At 33.3% G+C, this 24,370-nt stretch overlaps 1 protein-coding gene and 1 long non-coding RNA gene across 2 annotated transcripts; one reads left to right on the top strand and one right to left on the bottom strand.

The window, feature by feature from the left end:
* Positions 1-3,363: 3,363 nt before the first annotated feature.
* Positions 3,364-7,431, bottom strand: LOC143078145 (uncharacterized). The gene is made up of 3 exons (XR_012979073.1): positions 7,084-7,431; positions 4,899-5,102; positions 3,364-3,504 (listed from the first exon to the last, which is right to left on the bottom strand). It is a non-coding gene; the product is annotated as an uncharacterized LOC143078145 (long non-coding RNA).
* A 1,608-nt stretch (positions 7,432-9,039) lies between these two features.
* LOC143078594 (uncharacterized) lies at positions 9,040-22,098 on the top strand. The gene is made up of 4 exons (XM_076253450.1): positions 9,040-9,083; positions 10,407-10,434; positions 13,669-14,152; positions 22,084-22,098. Exons 3-4 carry the CDS (start codon positions 13,682-13,684, stop codon positions 22,096-22,098), a joined length of 486 nt encoding a protein of 161 aa, XP_076109565.1. The 5' UTR covers positions 9,040-9,083; positions 10,407-10,434; positions 13,669-13,681.
* The last annotated feature ends 2,272 nt before the right edge of the window (positions 22,099-24,370 follow it).

Raw genomic sequence — 24,370 nt, 5'->3', positions numbered from 1 at the left:
TTTCTGGTCATTTTTTTTGTAATTCAGAATAAAAAGTATTAAAAAAGTGTTCAATTAGTTATATATAACATAGTAACAAGCTAGATAATAACAATGGCAAGTATTTCAGGATTTATTGGGTAGAACACAAATCTAGGGTGCTCGCATAATGCAGCTTAACTGCATAAAAACTAGGGGTGATCTCATGTGCTCCGGAAGGGTAAGCAGATCCGATCCACGTGTGACACCCGTCGTGTCAGTGTTCTCCCCAGGCCCTTAAAGGACCACGGGCCCGCGATGTATAATGTTCTACCGCGGTGGTATCGTTCTTGCCGCGATGTATAATTTTTCTCCGTGGTGCTAAAGTTTTCGGTAAAAAAAATCGATCGTAAATTGGTAAAGTTCAACTTTCCGTGAGGTTTTAAATTTCAGATGAAAATTGACCAGTTCTAACTAGTTTAATCCAGTTCTGACAGGTAGATTGTTTACACCACGTGATCGATTTACCTTTTGAGGTTAACCTTGATGATTGGATTTAATGATCTTTAATCGATGTACATAATTCTTTTGTGTTTTAATTGATTAAGAGATCACAATTTTAATAACAGACTTGTGAGGGACAAGCAGACATCTGTTAATGAACTCTATTACGCCAGTCTTTAGTCAAAATAATTTGCCTGGTGGAGTTACTTCCCCTGATTTTGCTTATTACAAATAAATGCTCCTCAAATATAATTTCTCATTGAAAATAAAAATAAAGTACAAATTGAATGCAAAATTATATTAGAATATTACATTAAGGATAAAAACTTTATTAGAACATACCAACAAAAATGTTTTGCATATTATTTTGGAGAATCATACTTTTATTGATGCACAGACATATTATATTAAATGGGGAGTTTTTTCTTCACTAATTAATTAGACAATGTCAGGGCTGAAAAGCCTAATATGACTGCCAATTATCATTTGAAATGTAACATAACCTCATTCAGGACTTTAGCTAGATATGGACTAGTGTATAGATAAATATAAAGAAAGTGCTCCATTCAGCTCCATATGTCTGTAACAAAGTATTAACTACAAAAATAATTTTGTTGTTGTTTAAAACAATCAGGTCTTAAACTATGGAAAATAGTTTTTAATTTACTGAAGGTTCTGTTCAAATTTCATTGTTATTGTGAAATCTAACATGGGGAATGTGTAGTGTAACTACAAGTATCAGGACAAAATGGCTTGATCAAAATATAAGAAGTGACTTTAGTTTAAGGACTAATTGTGCTTTCTATTATTTATTTTTCAAAGATATTAAAGTATACAAACTGTTTATTGATTTACTTTTTCTACCAATAATTTTCTGACCCAAAGTCCATACAACACAGTACCACAGTAAACAAAACAAAGGCAAAAAGGTAATGACAAAAACTTACAAGAAAAAAATAAGCGACGCAACGTGACACAAAATATTGTAAAATTCATTTCGTCACGCGTTACCCTGGTGCTATCCAAAAATCCTGGGGAGAACACTGCGTGTTGCTCATGTTAAGCTGTATTTGATGTCCAGTGCACGACATTCCTCCTCGAAACAAATTTGACCTATGACGCGAGCTCACAATGTATAGACAAATGTTGTGACACAGTAACAAAGCGAACATGAAAAGAACAACCAAAACCATGTACATCACTGTACTAAAAATTCAACATAATTAGTTCATTATCTATTTTTCAACTTTAATGCATGAATTATGACAATTTTTTCTTCTTCAAATTTCAATAGCATTTAGATAATGCAAATTAGAAATGAATTTACCGAACAATTAAATCATTTTATCGGGAAACAAGTTTTCCTATTAAAGGAAGTGTTATCGGATGATGAGAAAGCTTCGGTCTTAGTTTTGTTAAATTCCATGTTGTTATCTCAAGTTTTTAATCCATTTTTTAAAATTTAAAAAACAACATAATGTTCCTTAGTGTTCACTACTGGTAAATTTATAAGTCAAAAATAAAACATTTGGAAAATCAAAGTAATACTGTAAATGGTACAGTATCTCTTGATTATAGACATGTTTCTGTAAAAGTCTTCTGAATTTCCAGCATGTATTATTAACCTAGGCTGTATCAAAAGTCTTTTTTATAAGTAAAATGCTGAACAGTAGAACTTAATCAAGATGTTTCTAAGATACTAGTTCGTGTTAATAAAGAAGCTTCTGTTCAAGCTTGGTAAAACTCATGATGTCTAAAAAATTTAAACCCAATACTGTATTTGATTTTTATAACTGCAAAAAAAATTCTCGTCTATCAGTAATTAAGGAAAAATGAAGAAAAAACACTGGACACTTTTAATTTGCAAAACACTCATTTGCAAATCCGCCGCCGCCTCAAATAAGAGCTACAGTGTCATGTATATAACCAAAATGTGCGGAATTACATGGGATTCAATAATTTCATTAGTTTTCTACTGTTACTATTATATTTATTTTGCTATTTGATTTATAAAAACATGGGATTTTCAATATCCCATGGGACAGGGAAAAATCCCATGGGATTTACCATTATCCCATGGGATTTTGGTTAAATACCATGGGATTTTTTTTGGTCCCATGGGATAATTGTAGTCCCATGGGATATTTGTTGTCCCATGGGACAAAAAAATTCCCATGGGACTATAATTATCCCATGGGATTTTTAATATCCCATGGGACAAATTAATATCCCATGGGACAAATTAATATCCCATGGGATTCAAATCATAAATATATAGATATAAATATACAGTAATGTGTATGTTACAATGTATTCTATTTGGTAGTAAATTGTTGAATGATGAATCTTTTTAATTGAATATCTTTTTTCTTTGGAAATGTTAATTCAACATATTGTTCTTTAACTGTTCAAAACTAAACCTTTAAACAACAAAGTAGATAATGTGAGTATCAATATATGTTTATTTATGAATTATAGAATACTTTCTTGAAACACTATTATTTACCATTTGAAATCAATGAAAAACTCTAATATAAGGCTGAACATACTAGTGCTGTAAATTCAGAAATTATTGCGTGCATTTATTATTGGATTTTTGTCATTTAAGACTAAAATGAGATTTTAATTTTTTACGATTTTGAGATCAGTTTAATTCATATAAAATATTTCTAAATGGGAGTTTAAATTATTGCGTTTACAACTGTGTTGCAATTTTTGCAAATATAAACCCTCACAATAATTCTTGAATTTACAGTAGCTATTTAAGTAAATCTATTTTTTTCGCAATATCCCTCCACACAAAACATTAATAGTTTCTTATCATCCAGCATTGTGTGATCTTATAGTCCACTTTTTGGTCATTCAGCACAGAACATTGACATTATTGTGGTCAGGTTTCAATATCTTTTGGTATTTAAAAGAACTTTAAATCATTAACTGAGTGATGAAAATAATAGCTGATCCAACTTTTGTCTTTGAATTTTATTCTGGTCTTGTTTCTTTGTTTCCTCCATTTATTCTAGGTGATGAATTTCAATCCTTCTGAAAAAGAACCAATAAAATCTGAAGTATTATATAAATTTGTTTGCATACATGTAGCAATAATATGATTTTTAATAAAAATAGCTATGCTGCATGGATTTCACTGATTGTTAAAGGTTGTCCAGTGTCATCAGTTGCTAACCTCTTACATCCTTTGGTCTCTGATGGAGAGTTGTCAAATTAGCAATATACCACATCTTCCTATTTTAATACTACCGGTATATAACAATCAATTAATTTATTCTTCTTTATAACATTTGGGTATTTTCCCAAGTTATATATATCATATATATAAAGATCAATGTTAAAACTTTAGGCAATTATAATAACATATTCCATTATTCACTAGAATTTTCAATATATTATACAAAATGCAGACAACAGAAACAATATATCTTTAAGCTTTTGAAGATCTGACAGAGTTCAATTTGTGTTTTATTTCAAAGTAAAAATACCTTGAAATCTTCGGACATATTGGAAATTATAACATTGATACAAAAAAATATATATTGTTTTATCCTTATTTTTTGTGTTGTTGGCTTGCTGTCTCATTTTACAGTTATACATACATCAATAATCTTCTTCTTTATTAAAAGTAAATATGGGATATTTTTTATTTTTATAATCTGAAAACATTATATTTCTATCGAATAACTTATTACCAAGTTCACAAACACCAATGTGTTTGTCAGATACTAATTTTAAGACATGTATAAATGTTCCAGACCATATAAGTATTTGGACCATACGTTTACGGTCCGAAACATATAAGTATACTCTTACAGTCCGACCATATTCATACAATCAGACCATTTGAGTATACCCGGTACTTGTACTGTCTAATACCAGAGCTCAACCAAACATGTATTTTTATTTCTACTGCAATTTAACTTTTTGTATTAATCTATTAAAGATTTCAGTTATGTTGATCTGTAATGTATATTTGTTTCTAATAAACTTGACCAACTTCTTAAAATTGGGCAGACTGTACGCGTAGTCTAAATACTCATATGTTCTGGAACATAAACATGATTAACAAGCATTCAACAGGATGTCACGCTAAAATCCCTTAATATTCGTACTAAATTTTGAGTATATATACAGAGGCAGATTTAAGGGGGGGGGAGGGTCCGGCCCCCCCCCTTTTTGGGAAAAAATTTGGTTGCTTATATAGGGAATCACTGAAGCATGACTGGAGCGGGCCCCCTCTTAAGTCAGTCAGTGGGCCTCCACTTATGAAAATTTCTGGATCCGCCACTGATATATGTAAATCCACAGGCTACTTACTGAAATTCATTGCAAACACTCACCAAAAAATTAAAGAGGATACAATTTAGAGGAAGGACTGGACAGATGAATGCACAAACACTATTAAAGCAGAGCATAAAACTTACCAAAAACAAGATGTTTTACATTTATCCTTCAGAAGCCGGAAAGTTTTTTTTTCTTTCTCTGCGGTCCATGGTATAAACTTTAAATTCATTCATGCAAAATATGAAAATCCGCAAAAGTAGGACCTTGAACCTCAGCTTATCCACATTTTGACTTTTGAGCTGCATATTTTTTTTTCTTTTCATCTTGCTGACAATCTACATGATCTAAACATAAAAAAATGATAAAAATATAATTCTAGATTAACTTTGTGTTTTTATTTTTGTTGATACAAACAATTTTTCCAAGTTTAAAAGAAAAACATCATCACAAAAAAGGAGGTCATACTAACCTCCGAAATATTTAAACAAACCAAAATTATTACTTGATTAAGATCTTGTCATAAATTAATAGCATTGATACTTTGATGTCTTTTGCATACTTATATTCCTTTGTACAACAGTATGCATATTAAGATTGATTCTGAGGACTTAAATGTTAAATTAGCATGATTAATTTTACAGTTTCTCAGCTCAATGTGTACAATATGAGAGTATCTTGCAATACTGTATATTCTGATATTCAGAACATATTGTGAGGTTTTTATTACATGTGTATTAATGCAAATTTTATGAGAGCTGTATATCATTCTCATTTCTGAGACATATTTATGAACTGAAGACCAGTGCCAAAATTTCCTCACTGGTATTGAAGACCCATAGGTGACCTTCGTCCGTTGTCTGCTCTTTGGTTGTGTTGTTGTCTCTTTGACAAATTCCCAGTTTCTACTTCCCATTTTATAACATGTATGCAGATTTCTCGTAAATTACAATAATCAATCACGCAATTCTGTCCATTATTTATTTGTTATTGAAAATAAGCAAAAATAAATGCACACAAAATTTAACATTGTTAATAAAGGCTTTTTTTTAAAATTCAAAACAGTTGCCTACACCGTTAATTTCCTTGTTTGATTTATTTCATATTTTTAAAGCCTTAATAGCTAACTAGATGGTATGCCTGGATGGATCCAGCCATTTTATAAAGGGGGTTCCCTGTTCCCAACCCAAGATTTAGGAGGGGTGGTTCCAACTATATGTTCCAATTCAAATGCATTGATTGTCCAAAAAAAAGGGGGGGGGGTTCCAAGTTGAACTTCCAACCCCTAGAATCCTCCCCCTGTGATCCAGAATTTTTTTCACTTAACCACTGGGGATCTCAACCATTTAAAAGTTTTTCAAACATGTGAGGTAGGGGTAACCCCCCATGGACTCTCCCTATATTTCATTTGATGTGTTTTATTGTTCCATACAAGAATATATATGGTTTAGGGGTGGGGATCTTGACCGTTTACAAGATAATAGCACATTCTCAAATTGAACGGGATGGGGTGACCCCCAGGGACTTCCTTTTAATTTTAATTGATTTGTTTTATCGTCCCATTCAATAATATATATGGTTTAGGGGTGGGGATCTGGACCGTTTACAAGATAATAGCACATTCTCAAATTAAACGGGGATGGGTGACCCCCAGGGACTTCCTTTTAATTTTAATTGATTTGTTTTATCGTCCCATTCAATAATATATATGGTTTAGGGAAGGGGATCTAAACCGTTTACAAGACAAAAGCACATTCTCAAATTGATCGGGGTGGGGTGACCCCCAGGGACTTCCCTTTAATTTTAATTGATTCGTTTTATTGTCCCATTTAAGAATATATATGGTTTAGGGGTGGGGATCTAAACCGTTTACAATAGCATATTCTCAAATTCAAGGGGGTGGGAATTACCCCCGAGGGACTCACCCTCCCTTCTTTCTTCCCCCAAAAATACCTGATCACCAAACCCCCCCCCCCCCCCTTTCCTCATTTCAATCACCCTGATATGATCTGATATAAATTTTAATAGTTTTATCACTTACAATAGGAATTGGTTTAAGTTCCCCAATTAATTCTAGTCGGTCAAATATATGAATAAATTGATTTAACCTTTATACCATTCATATCAACATATTTCATTTTTGATAAAGAAGGACAAAAGTTTTCTATGGGTAGAAATTGATAGTTACTAATTTGGGAAGCTGTCAAATTCATAGCATGCCGGTGGCTGTTTTCAAAGTGCTGGTTTTTTTTTATCACCCTCGTTGTTTGAGGACTAACGATTAAGGCCTGTGGTGGATAATAGTGTTCGTGCATTAATTTTCTATACCTTCTCAATTAATATTTTCAAATACTGACGGCAAGTGTTGTAATGTATCAGTGTCTTACTTGAGACCAATGTGCTATTTACATGTGCGATCGAAAATGCAGGGGAAGGAAACTTGTCAATTGTGTTTATTTTTAATCCAAAATAAAATAAGCAGCCGTAAAATTAACACTTGGGTAAATTCCTCAAATTGATGCAAGAGGCTTCTTTTTTTTAAGCTATATTTTTAATGACTTAAACTTTTTACCATTATTCTCCTTCTTTCACTATTCTTTATTCCTTTTTTTCTTTGCCCGTTATTCTCTATTCTGTTAAATCCTCTTATGTGGACTTTCGGTGGTTTATTTTTTTAGTTCTGTGATAATTAATTCAATATTTCATCAGAGAATGTCTCTGATTTCATGCAGGTTCATGAAATAATGGTTTTGTGCATATCAGCCAAGATTGTGCGTGGAATTTTAATAAACAATTCAACACCACGCACGTTATGTGAATTTGTACGGAAGCGTATTAGCGCCACACATTTTTTTTTTTTTTTATTTTTCTTCTTATGTTTGCGTTATAACGCAAACCTTTGCGTTGTAACGCAAACATTTGCGTTACAACGCAAACCTTTGCGATATAACGCAAACCTTTGCGTTATAACGCAAACCTTTGCGTTATAACGCAAACCTTTTGCGTTATAACGCAAACCTTTGCGTTATAACGCAAACCTTTGCGATATAACGCAAACCTTTGCGTTATAACGCAAACCTTTGCGTTATAACGCAAACCTTTTGCGTTATAACGCAAACCTTTGCGTTATAACGCAAACCTTTGCGTTATAACGCAAATCTTTGCGTTGTAACGCAAACCTTTGCGATATAACGCAAACCTTTGCGTTATAACGCAAACATTTGCGTTGTAACGCAAACCTTTTGCGTTATAACGCAAACATCTTTATTTCAATTATTCATTAAGTTTTGTATATATGTCCGTCTGTCATTCATTTCGGATGTGATTTACTAGTAGATAAAAAAAGAAACATACATACAAGGCCAAATCATTATAATAAATATGCATAGGAATAATGGAATAATTGAAGTGCAATTATACATAAATTAAGACTGATTTGTGCATCAGAAAAGTATATAATTTAACAAGAAAATAGATATAGTATATAGTCATATTAAAATTGAAAGATCAAAAATAATGTCATACAATTGTGAAACCTCCAAGTCAAATAGACAAAATGATCTTTCTGCTTTAAAATAAATTATTAATAAGGAAACATTTTTTTTAAATCTCAGAATATGATCAAGATTCTTTGATAGAAAGTCATTGAATTTTCATTTCAATATAATGAAGTATTTTTAAGATGCTTGGGTAGCAATTTGTACGGAAGCGTATATTACCCTCGTTTTAATACTTATAATCCATGAAGGCGATATAACTTTTAGCGGGAAACTGCTTTATTTCTCATTACTGCGATTTATTTTTTTCGACAAAATGCCTAACAAGGCATTTAGGCGCTTTGTTTTTTATCGCCTTAAAAATAAATCGTCTTAAATAACGCGACATATTTTCAAAACGAGAAAAAAAATTACGATTAATTTATAAGTCAATAAAAATATCATGCAATAATAATAAATTGCCTTTTTTTTCTTGTTACTGCGATTTATTTTTTTCGACAAAATGCCTAACAAGGCATTTAGCCGATTTGTTTTTTATCGCCATAAAAATAAATCGTTTTAAATAACGCGACAAATTATCAAAACGAGAAAAAAAATTACGATTAATTTATAAGTCAATAAAAATATCATGCAATAATAATAAATTGCCTTTTTTTCTTCGATATATTGTTTTATAAAGCAACAAATTGTTTTAAATTAAGGCGAGCAACGGGAAAGTTTACAGCTAAATCGAGATAAATGTGGCACGATTTTAACCTGTTCATTTTCATTTTGACTTTGGAAGGATCAGGTCGCCATCACATTTGAGCATTTTATTTCAAGCAAATGGAGGTAAGATAAGAAACAATTTATTAAATGATATCTCGCCGCGATATAGCCTTGTTGTGCTCATGTGGCGTTAAACAAACAACAATCAATCAATCAATCATTAAGTTATTGTTGTAAAAAAACTTCTATAAAAAGGCTTTTCCACGTGTCTGCCGTAGTATACACACGTTAGGGGAATTTTGTTTTTGATGCCAAAAAAAACACAACCCTTTTTCTCCAGCTGTGAAAGTAAAATGGTCGCCTCATAAAATAATCAGGTTTAACTATAAATTAACATAGGGTGTCACGAAATTTACGTTGGAGAGAGCCAGTCGAGTTCTGATTTTTTTAATTCACAGTTGCGGCAAAATAAGATCCTTTGATGTTTTAATACTGAGTCACTACGAGTTCATTTGAACTATATAGACCCCCTCCCCCTATATAAAGTTCCAATGACTGTTCTTGTGACTCTTGTTACTTCGAAGTGTTCAGCGAGAAAAAAAATCTCGTGCAGTACTGAAAAAATGACGGGGCAGATTAATTATAATTGTTCGGTTAATATAAAAAAGAAGATGTGGTGTAATTGCCAATGAGACAACTCTTCACAAGAGACCAAATGACACAGAAATTAACAACTATTATAGGTCACCGTACGGCCTTTAACAATGGGCAAAGCCCCTACCGCAATGTTTTTGTGTGTGCAATAAACAGTACAAAGACGACAAATTTTGTCAACTGTTTTCTGTTCTTTAGTCAGGTTGTTGTCTCTTTAGCACATTCCCAATTTCCATTCTCAAATTTAGTAAACAAAAATTTCCCTCTATGATCTATCCTTATTTTCCATATTTTTTTTACAATAAATACTGACATGACGTATTGTTAACTTCGTATTAAAAATAAGCTGTTTTAGTCCGCCATACCAGGAATAAATAAATGACTGTCTAATCATGTTGAACATTACAGCCATCGGATTTGACTATGTACGTTCAATCAAAAACTTTGATTACCTTTCTTGCTAGCTGAAGCGTAACATCGTTCTTAGGTTTACCTTTACTACCCTAATTTGAGAGTGGACTAATCAATTTATCGTCTTTTGGACTAAACTACTTCAAAATAAGGGTAATAAAGGTAAACCTTATAAGCTAATAACGACTTTACGCTTCAGCTAGCAAGGTTGCTAACAAAAGATTTTGTTTGAACCTGTACATACTCAAGTCCGATTGCTGTAATGTCTGTATTATAAGCTAGTTTAAAAAATGAGGGAAATTTGATGTCACACGCCAAGCTGACAAACTATGGCACTTTATAATGTGATTAAATCTTTTGATCTGTTCTTGTATTTTACAGGTCAGCTTAGAGATCCCTTGCAATTACTGTAAGTATAATATGTGTATGAACAGAGATGTGGTAACGTTATATCATCGTATATGGCAAGCAGTTCTCGTCAAACTATGTTTAAAACATTTTTCGAAAAATTAACACACTGAGAATTAAAAAAAAACCACAGATTAAAAAACCTGAAAACACACACTAAGAATAAAAACATACACATTGAGATATCAAAAAGACGCACTGAGATTACAAAAATATAAATAACACACAGTGAGCTTTGAAAATTACACACTGAGACTTCAAAAATTACACAATGAGATTTATGTACATGTTGTGTGCAAGTTGTAAAAAGTAAAATAACAAAAAATCCGAATTCCAAGGACAATTCTAAAGAGAAAGTCCTTATTATCACATGGCAAAAACAAGGGGATGGCTCAAACACATCAAACGAATGGAGAGCAACTGTCATATTCCTGACTTGGTACAGGCATTTTATAATGTAAAAAATTGTGGATTAAACCTGTTTTTAAAGTTTTAAATACATACAGATGCATTAGAACTCTCGAGTTTCCTAATAATGTCAATTAAAGATACAGGAGATTTAGGGAAATTCTTCACATCTTTACTAATCGTAACTTAAACAGACCTTGGACTGCTGATGACATAAACTTAATCGAAATAACAATTTGAGCCATGAACTCAGGCTACAAATTAAAAGCGAGTTCTGTCTCCTAGTTGTTTAAGATTGTAATAGATACAGATTAGATATGCAAATTAGATCTGTGCGCAGAAAAAGTGCGCACAAATCTCATTGTGTAATTTTCAATTCTTAGGATGTGTTTTTCAGTTTATTTCATCTCAGTGTTTTTCTTTCTAATTCTCAGTGTGTAAATTTTTCGAAGAATGGTTTAAACATACTGAGTTTTGACGTGAACGGCTTGCAATAAACGTGGCAATTATGGGTATCCCATACCTTGTTTCCATATCAAACGTGGAATATTAGTAAAATTAATTAACATGAAAAATATACATAATTAATTTATCAATATCTAAAATTGGTGAATGTTGCATACTCATTTCTGAGTAATTTACCTTTGAACCATGGTCTCCAATCATTGGAGTTTTTTAACATAAAGTGTCTTGAAACTTTATGTGAGTCACTGAGTGGCTTGATATATATTTCAGTGCAGATATCTAACTTCTACTTCTTTTAAAAACAGCGACAAAAAGACTCAAGTCAACATCATTGGAGGTTTTATTATGTTATATTTTCCATTTGTAAACTCAGTTAAAATGTCAAAATATATCTATAACTTTTGAAGCTATTGATACATTTTAATTTTGTTTTAATTTATAAAATGGCAAATATAACAAAACAACGCTCTTCGGTCTTCACCTGAGCACTCGTACATATAGAATAAAAGTATATTAGATTCTTGAAAAAATAAGTATGACATTTATAAAATATAGGTGTTTGCAATAATTCACTTGTTTAATATTTTCAGCTAGTCTATTAGACCTTCCTGAAGAATTAGTGATAATGGTACTTAGTTATATTCCTGTGTCGGAGTTACTTTATACAGTCTGTAAAATATGCAGAGGTCTAAAGGATGTTGTGCGAAAAATGCAAAGCTTGTGGACTATTGTAGAATTTGACGATCCCTATACTATAGACATTGCAATGATGGAAATGATCGTGAAAAATAATCAGCTTGTATGTCTCAATCTAAGTAACCAAAATATTACTTTTGGGTCACACAGATTTACCAAATTGATGCTAAAGCTTACTCCTACTATTCAAGAATTGTATGTAGCAGAAACACCGCTAAACAATCTTGCATTTGTAATGTCCTTGCGAAATTTAACCACCCTTGATATAAGTGGGACATCAATAAATGATAACCAAGTAGTAATATTGTCACATGCTTCACAACTGAGACACCTTTATATTTCATTCACTAAGGTTACTGCTGCAACCATTGCAGATTTGTCTCGAAATTTCAAATTTCTTGTCATTTTTGATGCATGCCAAATTTATTTTATGTTTACTGATATTTGTTTGATTGTATCATCATGTGAGCAACTTAGATTTTTACATGTTTCATTCTTTTCACAGTTTGACATAGATCAAGCTGTTCAGTATGTAAATCAACAGCTTTCAATTGAAAGACAATTGAAGCTGACTGTATTTTAAGTTATATATTGTCGCATATATAGGGTATGAACTTTAAGTTTATATATGTACAGTGTATAGACATATTTTGACAACAAATAAGTAAAACTACGCCACTACTCGGTTCAAGTAGAAAAATATGTTTTTTATGACGTTTTTAGACACATATCTTCTTGCACCAGTTGATACAAGTTTATCTTTTAAAACGTATCAACCCTATGTTCTTACTTCAAATCCTAGCATTTAGTGCTGGTCGTTTTGTCCTAAAACTGCAAATACAGATACTTGAATGGTTCAAACAATATTTTTATGTTTACCAAAATACTAAAATCATATGATATGAATCAAATATCATTTTTTGCATTTATATTTTTTTTTAATTGTCGAAGTTCAAATTATTTGAAAATATTTTTATATGGGTATTTATCTGTGGTCACTACGATAAAGATATATATGTGTATAGTTCATATATCTTAAATGTGTTGCATCAAATTTGGAGAGAGGAAATCTCTTATTTTTTAATTTTATTAACAAAAATGCATTGTTTGAAAGAATTCACGGCAATTTTTGAAAGCGTGAAATAAATTATGAAAGTGCTGCTCAGAGTAGGATTGGGAATGATAATCTAAAATTCAGATTTTCAAGATATTGTTTCTCCTTTATTAGTTACAACTGCATTTACTGGTAGTATTAAACTTCAGGGATTTTTTCTATATGTTTGTAAGATGTATGTAGATATGTTTGCTGAATTTGTAAATAAACCAAAAAGGTAACTTCCATGTTCGTTGGCTCATATTTTGTTTTCTGCAAAAAAAGTTGTGAATTTGCGAGATCTGCAACATATTCAGAAAATAGTAATGTAGAAGGAACTGATAAATTAACAAGGTCATAACGAAAGTATTTAAGTACGTGCAGTTGCGTCAACAAAAAGTCATCATGAAATGTACAATACAATATGAACCCCTAATTTAAATAGAATGAAAAGTTGAACTTAAAACTGGCTTTATTCTCAATCTGTGACCTCCAACATGCTTGCCTCATTATAAGCATGTTTTAGTTACGATTTTGCTTTTGAAGTATATAACCGTTTACTTTTTTTTTCAGAACATATTATAAAATGGCTGACACTGTAAATCCTTTGCGTTACCCAGGTGACACTGCTTCAACGGATGAGTTAGTTGCTTATTATTTTACTTCTTCATATACGGCTAAAGAAATAGCTGGATTTTTACTTTTCGTTCATAATAAATTTGTTAGTGTTAAGACAGTCTACAGAATGATGAAAAGACTTCGACTGAGAAGATATGGTGCAGAGAGTCCATTGATTAATATCGTTCAAAAGATAATTCAACTGCACAAACAAGGATACTCTAATATTGGATATAGAGCAATGTGGAAAATACTTAATTCTTGCTGTGGCATCAATGCTACTCAGGAAACGGTGAGAATTGCACTGAAAGCTATACATTATGATGGTGTAGTTGCAAGATCTCGACGTCGACTTGTGCGAAGAAGATATTGTAATCTAGGACCAAATTTTTGTATTCACATAGATCGATATGATAAACTCAAACCCTTTGGAATATCAGTGCATGGAGCAATCGATGGCTTTTCTCGAAAAATCATTTGGCTAACTGCAAGTCATACGAATAAAAACCCACGTAATGTTGCGCTTAATTTTGTAGAATTCCTTAGACAATCCAAGCGTGTTCCACGATTGGTTCGGTCAGATGCTGGTACGGAGAACGTTATTATAAGGTCGATACAAATAGCGTTACGTGCAGTTCACAATGATAACATGTCAGGGTACAGAAGTTTTTCTGAGGGGCGATCAACTGGGAATCAAAGGATTGAGATGCTGTGGAGTTTTCTGTGTCCTTACTTCACCACATTCTGGAGAAATATGTTTAAAGACATGATAGATAACGGAGAGCTCAATAACACAAATCCAGTTCATCTAGAGTGTGTACGTTTTTGTTTCCTGCCAGTTATACAACAACATTTAGATATTTTCAAAAATATGTGGAATAGTCATAGAATTCGGTCACAACGTCAAGTTGATCAAAACTATGGCGTCCCGGATGTTATGTACAACCAGCCACTACTTTATGACGCTGTCGACTATTCCTATGACATACCATGTGACGAAAGTATCTTTGATGACATTACTAGGCTCTACACCAAACCAATGCTGCCCAGAGGCTGTTCAGAAGAGTTCTGTCAATTCATCCAGCAAATTACAAATGTGAATCTGGATGATTTCAACGTCGTGGACACACCACAGGAAGCAAAAACACTATTTTGTATGCTTACTTCTGTTCTCCCTTGAGATACGAATCATAAACCTTTACTATTTTGAAAAAAAAGTGTTTATGAAAGCTGTGTTTTGCTAGGTTTTTGATTATTGATTTTAGTTTATTTCTCATCAACGTGTGAAAATGTTCGAGATATATATGAATTCATGGGTATCGACTTTTATTATTCTATCAGAAATCAGTTTATTTTGGAAAATTGTTAACCAACCCACATTTCTGTTTTCAATAGTGAAGAATTAAGTAAACTTATATTATCGTTATGAAAATTATTTGTTATTTGCCGCTGTAAGTAAAACAGCAATCAATTTAATAAAGACATATAAATATATAACAAAACAGTTATCGTTATGCCACAGACCGTGATGACGACAGCCTAATACATTCCATAATGTACAAATTGTTATATAATTAAACAATATACTAGGTGTCTAAATCGCTCATTCGATGAATCTCTGTTATTGGGCTGTGAAATTGAGGCCAAGATAAGGTCACACTTTAACGATTTCCGGTAATCTAACTTTACTCATAGGAGCCTGAATCGCTAACCTGGTTTTAATAGCTATATATATATATATATACAAAAAAAGTTTCTTTTCAAGCGGTGTACAGAATTATATATATATATATATATATATCAATTTGCAGGAATTGACCGAAAAGCAACAAGAGTGGACACACTTATATTTCTCGCCTGTTCTAATATTCTCATTTTAATTTATGTTGATAATACAAAAAAGATTTTTTTCTTCAAGCATTACTTTAAATTAACATGTAAGTGATAAATGTAATGCATTAAAGTCGAACTAAACACTTTCACACAGACATGTAGGCTTTACAATCATTCCTAACATCGAATTCCGTTAGCATATTGCTAAAATTTTCTCAGAAACAAACCTCATAGAAAAAAATGAACCATGAAATGATGTCAAGGTAAAATGACACATGCCGGACAGATTGGTACACCCTACAATTATTAAATACGCCATACATAGTTTGACTATCCTAAAGTATCTGAAAAACAGACCAATTCAAAGAAATCCAACATTGGCATATGAACCATGAACGTAAGGTAAAAGTTCGACGAAACAAAAATATTAATTTTAAATTACCCATTTAGGTTGCAAAATCCCGGCAATTTTCCCAGGAGTAACGAGAGTTATTGCCTGTTTTATATATACTAACAGCATTACATGTTTATCCTATTAAGTATGCAAAAACAGCGTTAAAAATACACAATTCCAATACTTGAAATTCAGCTGATTGGTTGATCTGTCGTGATCCCAAAGATTCACAAAGATACATATAAATACATTTCCTCCGCTGAAATGTAACTCCTCAGTGAAGCTATTGTAAAGGTAATATATTAATGTTGACGTAATCTTCAATATCAAATGACGCTGAAACTGTATACCAAGAGAAGAGAAGACAATGAAATGGTTAAAAAAAACATGAATGAGACTTCGTAGACTTGAACCATTGTGCACCTCTTATTGGATCTGCTTATCCTTCCGGAGCACCTGAGATCACCCCCAGTTTTTGGTGGGGTTCGTGTGTCTCAATCTTTATTTTTCTATGTTGTGTTAAGTGTTGTTTGTCTGTTTGTCTGTGTCTGCTTCTTTTTTAACCATGGCTTTGTCAGTTTTTTTTTTTTTTTTTAATTAATTATGAGATTCAACGTCCCTTTGGTATCTTTTGCCACTCTTTTTCTTATTTCGTTTTAGTTCAATATAATTTTTGGGATTTCTATTTAAAAAACATGGACTTTGCCATTGCCTAAAAATGAGGGTACCAATGTTGTATCCGCAACTTCTCCTGAACCACTTAATATTATTTGATAAAACTTTCTCAGATTCTTCATGATGTAATGCTATTGAGCACCTCCTATTTTGTTTTTGCTCAAAATAATTTTTGGGTTTTCCCCTGCAAAACCATAGACTTTTCAATTGTCCAAAAAACAATCAATACCCAGGGATTCTTACATAAGGTGTAATTAAGAGTAAAATTCAAATCGGAAAGTCCCTAATCAAATAGCAAAATAATAAGCTAAAACACATTAAATGAATGGATACCACCTGTCATATTCCTGAATTGGTACAGGCATTTTCTTATGTAGAAAATGGTGTGAACTAAACCTGGTTTTATAGCTTGCTATTCAATTGTGGCATAACGTTTGCCTTTTCACCATCGTATGTGACGTCATTTATTTTTTAATTGCGTTGACGCCTGGATTGATTCGGGTGTGTCTATGCTGTATTGAACTTGGCATCATGTATTCGGGTTGAGTTTTCTGTAATAAGTTAATACTTCAGTTTCATAATGAATATATCTTTCACATTCATTTGTTAAAATTTACTGTTTGCAATAGCATGAATCGTTCTATATAAAAGTGTTCTTATCCCGGGCATAAAAACAATGCCGTATTTGGCAAAACCTTTTCAACTTTTGATCTTCAGTTCTGTACAACTTTGTACTTTTTTCACTTTCGATCTTTTATATCTGGGCGTTATGTATTCGGGTTTAGTTTTCTGTAATTAGTTAATACTTCAGTTTCGTTATCATGATTTCATATTCATTTGATAAAATTTACTGTTTGCAATAGCATGAATTGTTCTATATAATAAGAATGTTCTTATCCCGGGCATACAAACAATGCCGTATTTGGCAAAACCTTTTCAACTTTTGATCTTCAGTGCTGTACAACTTTGTACTTTTTTCACTTTCGATCTTTTATATCTGTGCGTCACTATTGAGTCTTGTGTGGACAAGACGCGTTTTTGGCGTATTGAATTTTAAACCTGATGCTTTTTGTTATCTATTAATCATGCTTTTCTTTGTCTAATATGGTCTCCTTTTTATTTGTATTGTAGTCCTGTAATATTATGTTGTCATTTCAATGTTATATTTAACTTTGTCATTAAAGTGCGAGGTTTGGCATGCCATAAAACCAGGTTCAACCCACCACTTTTATTCCCCTTTAAAAGTGTCCTGTACCAAGTCAGGAAGATGGCCATTGTTATAATATTGTTCGTTTCTGTGTGTGTTGCATTTTAACGTTGAGTCGTTTGTGTTTTCTCTTATTTTTTAGATAAGACGTGGCACGGTACTTATCTATCCCTAATTCTTGTATTTGGTTTTGATGTTATATTTGTTATTCTCGTGGTGTTTTGTGTGTTGCTTTTCGGTGTTGTGTCGTTGTTCTCCTCTTATATTTAATGCGTTTCCCTCGGTTTTAGTTTGTTACCCCGATTTTGTTTTTTGTCCATGGATTTATGAGTTTTGAACAGCGGTATACTACTGTTGCCTTTATTTAACCTCCCACTTGTATGACAGTCGCATGAAATTACATTATATTGATAACGATGTGTGATCAAAACAAACAGAGATAAAAGAAAAAAATGTCCAAAATAGGGGTACAGCAGTCATTATTGTGTTATAATCTTAATCACTATAAAAACAAACAACTATGTCATCAAAGAAGCGGGAAAAGACATACAGACACAGCACACCAGCAAAAAAGACAAGCATACAAATTTCACCAAAGCACAACAACACTATATGACGGGATGTATAAGTACCGAGCCACGTCAAATGGCCATTATCAAAAATTAACTAAACAGTAAAGGTAACAATACACAGTTAGAAGATTAGTTTCGCATTTTGGCCATGTGTAAGCATAAAAGATTTTGTACAATAAAATTGAATTTAGATAGTTGAAGAATAATATAGCCTTCCAATATAAAAAAGAATATATGGTGTAATTGCCAATGAGACAACTCTTCACAAGAGACCAAATGACACAGAAATTAACAACTATTTGTCACCGTACGGCCTTCAACAATGAGCAAATCCCATACATCATAGTCAGCTATAAACGGTCCTGGAATGACAAATGTAAAAAATTCAAACGAGAAAACTAACGACCTACAAATAAATGTACAAGAAACATATATGTAACACAGCAACCAACGACAACCACTGAATTACAGGCTCCTGACTTAAGACAGGAACATACATACATAATGTGGCGGCGTTAAATATGTTAGCGGGATCCAAACCCTCTCCCGAACCTGGGACAGTGGTGTAACAGTACAAATAAAAATCAGTTGACAAAGGCTTAACTCGTCAGATGGATACACATAGAAAAAACAAAAAAAGAGTGATAGTGGCTGGGCACTTATACATCCCAAAAACAAAAAGGCCATTAGTAAAGATCTGAGAGTACTCACAGTAACTGACAGTAGGTTTATATGTCTAGAATGTTTTAGCATGTTTTATATGCTATTTTGATTTTCACATCCGTACCGCCCATAGGTCCGGAAATTACTGTAGTATTTTTCAACAAAAATTTGACCCTCGATCTTTTCAATTCAATTTTATGTAAAAACGGGGAAAAAGGTATAGTTTTTTTTTACACGTCTATAAATAAATGTCTATAGTTTCAGGAAAGGTATCACTAAATAATGGATTGAAATTCAACTTTGAACCACACTTTGGAGACTTTTTCATCCCCTTTTTGCAATATTTTGTATTAAATAGATGTAGATTGTTGCCATAGTATCGCCAAAAAGAGATTACATTTCACCATTATAACTATGCATAAGAATAATAGTTACGCTAGGTCATCCAACAGAAACGGTTGAAAATGTATATCTAAGCGAAAAAAGTACATTATTTCACGAACGTTACATATAGTTGATACAGGGTAAACAGAATAAAAGTGATCTTTTTGCAATATTCGTGCATAAAACATTTTAAAAAACATTGTTATCATTGTTTCAAACTGCAAAGAAAAAAATGTAAAAATTAGAAAACTTTGAAATCTGCTATCCGCTTACAATTGCATTGGGTTACATCTGGTCACCTTATACACATATATATATATATATATAAACAAGTCTAAATTGAAAACAACGTTCAAACCTATGATTGCGTTGGATAAAAACCGCAATTTTTATACGTGTGCATGTAAAACAATTTCTTGGTAGAGGGGTCTAAATACAGCACAAACAACATTTTCCAAAAGACCAAAAAAGTGAGAAAGAATATTTTAACAAAACGCATTTGACTAGCAGGTCGAACAACTGATGTTCTTAAACTCTGCTGACTGCCATTGGCGATTTCCAAATAAACGGATCACCAGGTGTTACAAAATGGATCTTATTATTAATTTATTATCAAACAGAAAACAACAAACTTGCGGAAAAGATGGTATACCGCAAACATAAGGTGCAAAAATTTGTACACCATATCCGGATTTCGACAATTGATGTCTCTTCAGTGATGTTAGGAATCGAAACGGTATTTGGAAGGCCATAAAACTTACCTCAATTTAGGATAGACTCTTGAATTTTGAAAGAGTCAAAATAGGATGAACGGATCATATAAACCCGAAGGCAAATATAATACAAGCCCAAACGAAAAAATATAAACAAGTCTAAATTGAAAACAACGTTCAAACCTATTTATATATATATATACTTTGGTAATCTGTGGTCACCTTACACATATATAGACTTTAGTTAAATCTGGTCATCTAACACAGCTATAGTTTGGGGATACCTCTCGTCAAATTATACAGATATATACCTGGGTTATCTCTAATCACCGTACACAGATATACTCATGGTAACATCTGGTCACCTTACACTGATAAAAGACATGGGTTACGTTTGGTCACCTTACACAGATAAACACATGATAACACCTCAAAGAGATATAGTCTTGGGTTACCTCTGTTTACTGCACACAGATATAGACATGGGTAACATCTGGTCACCTTACAGTAATAATGACTTGGGTTATCTCTGTAACCTTACACATAGATAGTCCTGGGTTATCTCTGGTCACAAAACACATATATAGTCTTGCTTTACCTCTGGTCACCTTACAAATATATATAGTCTTGGGTTACCTCTTGTCACCGTACACATATATAGACTTGGGTTATCTCTTGTCACCATACACATATATCAGTCTTAGATGACCTGTGGTCATCTTACACATATATAGACTTGGGTTACCTCTGGTTACAGATATAAGTCTTGAGTGACCTTTGCTCACCGTACACATATATCAGTCTTTGGTGACCTGTGGTCACCTAACACAAATATAGTCTTGGGTTACCTCTGGTCAGCGTACCAAGATGACCAGAGGTCACTCAGTTTATATATGTGTAAGGTACATATGAACGGTGACTAGACGTTACCTAGTATTTATCTGTGTCTGTATCGAGATCTATGTAAGGTGACCATAGGCAACCCCATTCTATATCAGTGTAAGGTGACCAGATGTAACCAGTCTATATACATGTAAGGTTGCGATAGGTAACTTATGTCAATATCTCTGTAATGTGACCGGATACACCTCAAGTCTATATCTAGAAATGTGTAAGGTGGCCAGAGGTAACCAAGGGTGTGTTTGGATATACACCTGAGGCGGCCTATGGCCTTTATGGGTGTGTTTGGATATACACCTGAGGCGGCCTATGGTTACCAATAAGTACCTTTAGTTTGATATTTTATACACAAAATATCAAACCATAGGTACCTATGGGTAACCATAGGCCGCCTCAGGTGTATATCCAAACACACCCTGTGTATAAAATATCCAACCATAGGTACCTATGGGTAACCATAGGCCGCCTCAGGCGTATATCCAAACACACCCCAAGTCTATATATATGTAAGGTGACCAGAGGTAACCACAGTCTATATCTATGAACGATATTTAAATCTGTGGGTGTGTTTGGATATACGCCTGAGGCGGCCTATGGTTACCCATTGGTACCTATGGTTTGATATTTTATACACAAAATATCATAGGCCGCCTCAGGTTTATATCCAAACACACCCTGTTTAAGGTGACCAGAGGTCACCCAAGTCTAAATAAGTGTAAGGTGACCAGAAGTAATCCTTCTATATATATGTTAGATGACCATTGGTCACCCAAATCTATATACAAATAAGGAGACCACAAGTAATCAAGGTCTATATCGGTGTAATGTGACCAGATTGAATCCAAGTCTATACTTGTGTCTTTATCTAGATACGTGTTAGGTGACAAGAGGTAACCAGGTCTTTATATGTGTATGTTGACCAGAGGTAACCAAGTCTATATATGTGTAAGGTGACCAGAGGTTACCACAGTCTATTTCTATGAACCGTGACCAGAGGTTAACCTAGTATATATCTGATTCTTTAACTAGATCTGTGTAAGGTGACCAGAGGTGACCAAAGTCTATACTTGTGTTAGGTGACCAGAGGTAACCCAAGTCTATACTTGTGTAAGGTTACCTGATGTAACCATAGTCGATATACATGTAAGGTGACCAGGGCTAACTAAGTATATATATGTTAAAGGTGATCAGAGGTAACCCTTGTATATATCTGATTCTATATCTAGATCTGTGTAAGGTGACCAGAGTTAATCCAAGTCTATACTTGTGTTAGGTGTAAATATAGTCTAATCTGTGTAAGGTGACCAGAGGTACCCAGTCTATATATATATGTTAGGTGACCAGAGGTAACCCCAGTTTATATCCATAAACGGTGACCAGAGGTAACCCTAGTGTATATCTGTGTCTATATCTAGATCTGTGTAAGGTGATCATAGGCAACCCCATTCTATATCAGTGGGTGTGTTTGGATATACGCCTGAGGCGGCCTATGGTTACCCATAGGTACCTATGGTTTGATATTTTATACACAAAATATCAAACCATAGGTACCTATGGGTAACCATAGGCCGCCTCAGGTTTATATCCAAACACACCCAGTGTAAGGTTACCAGATGTAACCCGTCTATATGGGTGTGTTTGGATATACGCCTGAGGCTTCCTATGGTTACCCATAGGTACCTATGGTTTGATATTTTATATACAAAATATCAAACCATAGGTACCTATGGGTAACCATAGGAAGCCTCAGGCGTATATCCAAACACACCCATTATGTGTTAGGTGACCAGAGGTCAACCAAGTCGATATACATGAAAGGTTACCACATGGAAACTAATGTCTATATCTGGGTAATGTGGCCGGATACACCACAAGTCTATATCTAAAACTGTGTAAGGTGACCAAAGACAACCCCCCAGTCTATTTCTGTTTCAGTGAGAGACCAATAGATTTTTAGGTGGCGGTAGGTTCGGATGAAATTTGAAAAAAGTCGGGACATGATTTTTGAGTTAAAAAAAGGCAGGATGAGCAACTAAGTAAAAAAGGTTTAACTTATTAAAAAGGCAGGACCATTATAGTTTAAATAAAAAAGGCAGGACAAGAAGAAAAGAAGATAGCAACTAAACAAATGCAGGACAAAATGTTTCATCCTAGCACACCCAAAACCCACCCCACGGCCCCACCGCCCTGAAAATCAAATGGTAGCTTCCCAAGGTGACAAAAGGAAACCCAAGTTTATATCTGTGTAAGGTGACCACAGGTAACCTAAGTATATATCTGTATTGAGTAACCAGGGTTTATCTTATTTTATATATGTATCACTTAACCAGATTTTGATAAGATGTTTTGATATAAGACCAGACATAACAATATATCGTCTGTTTCTGTGTCAGATGCCCAGATGTTGCCAGTCCCCCCTTTATTGTTCAGTTAAATGGTTGTTTTAAAATAATTTGCTGTTTATATGATGAAATTAAAGAAAATAAATATATAGCTGTGTAAGGTGGCCAGAGGTAACCATAGTCTGTATGTGTTAGTTGACGCTTTGTAATCAATACTTTGAAACATCATTTGGTTATACCTTTCTCGTATGATAAAATGGTTATCGTTTAAAGGGATATACAGACATTGACTGGTTATCTGTTATCTCCAAACACCGATTATTTTTTACATTGCCCTTGCTAATACACCGATATTGACATCGGTTACCTCTGGTCACCTTACGGCAGAATTCTATTTTTAGAACCTTAATATTACTACGCAAATAGCACTTTTTCAGAGGTGACCTGTGGGCACCTTTCAGCGTAACTATTATACACGTGTATAACTATTAGAAATCTATGGACGATGCTCTTTCCATAAATATACTTAACGATTGAATGCTTCTATTTGTAAATGCATTGGATTGTAAAATGCGTATATTTTGTATGAAGCACGCTTCCTTCTATAAAAATGTGCGCACGGTCAACGCTTTTACAACTCTATAGAACTACTAAAAAAAGCATTCAATACTTCTTATTACATTTTTTTTGCTCGGATCATGAAAGTACAATTTCTATCAGGTTCTTTCTTTTATTTATCTGTGCACTTTATTGTGGAAGCCAATAGCCTACATATACATTCATGTGGAAGGTCATGACATCATGAATGTTACATTTCATTTTGAAATGAAGGTTAATTTCAGAATAATTATAAAAAAAGAAGATTTTGGTGTAATTTCCAATGAGACAACTCTTCACAAGAGACCAAATGACACAGAAATTAACAACTATAGGTCACCGTACGGCCTTCAACCATGAGCAAGCCCATACCGCAT

The sequence above is a fragment of the Mytilus galloprovincialis genome, chromosome 6, assembly GCF_965363235.1.
Source record: "Mytilus galloprovincialis chromosome 6, xbMytGall1.hap1.1, whole genome shotgun sequence".
Taxonomy (NCBI): domain Eukaryota; kingdom Metazoa; phylum Mollusca; class Bivalvia; order Mytilida; family Mytilidae; genus Mytilus; species Mytilus galloprovincialis.
This window is presented reverse-complemented; position numbering and strand designations above follow the sequence as displayed.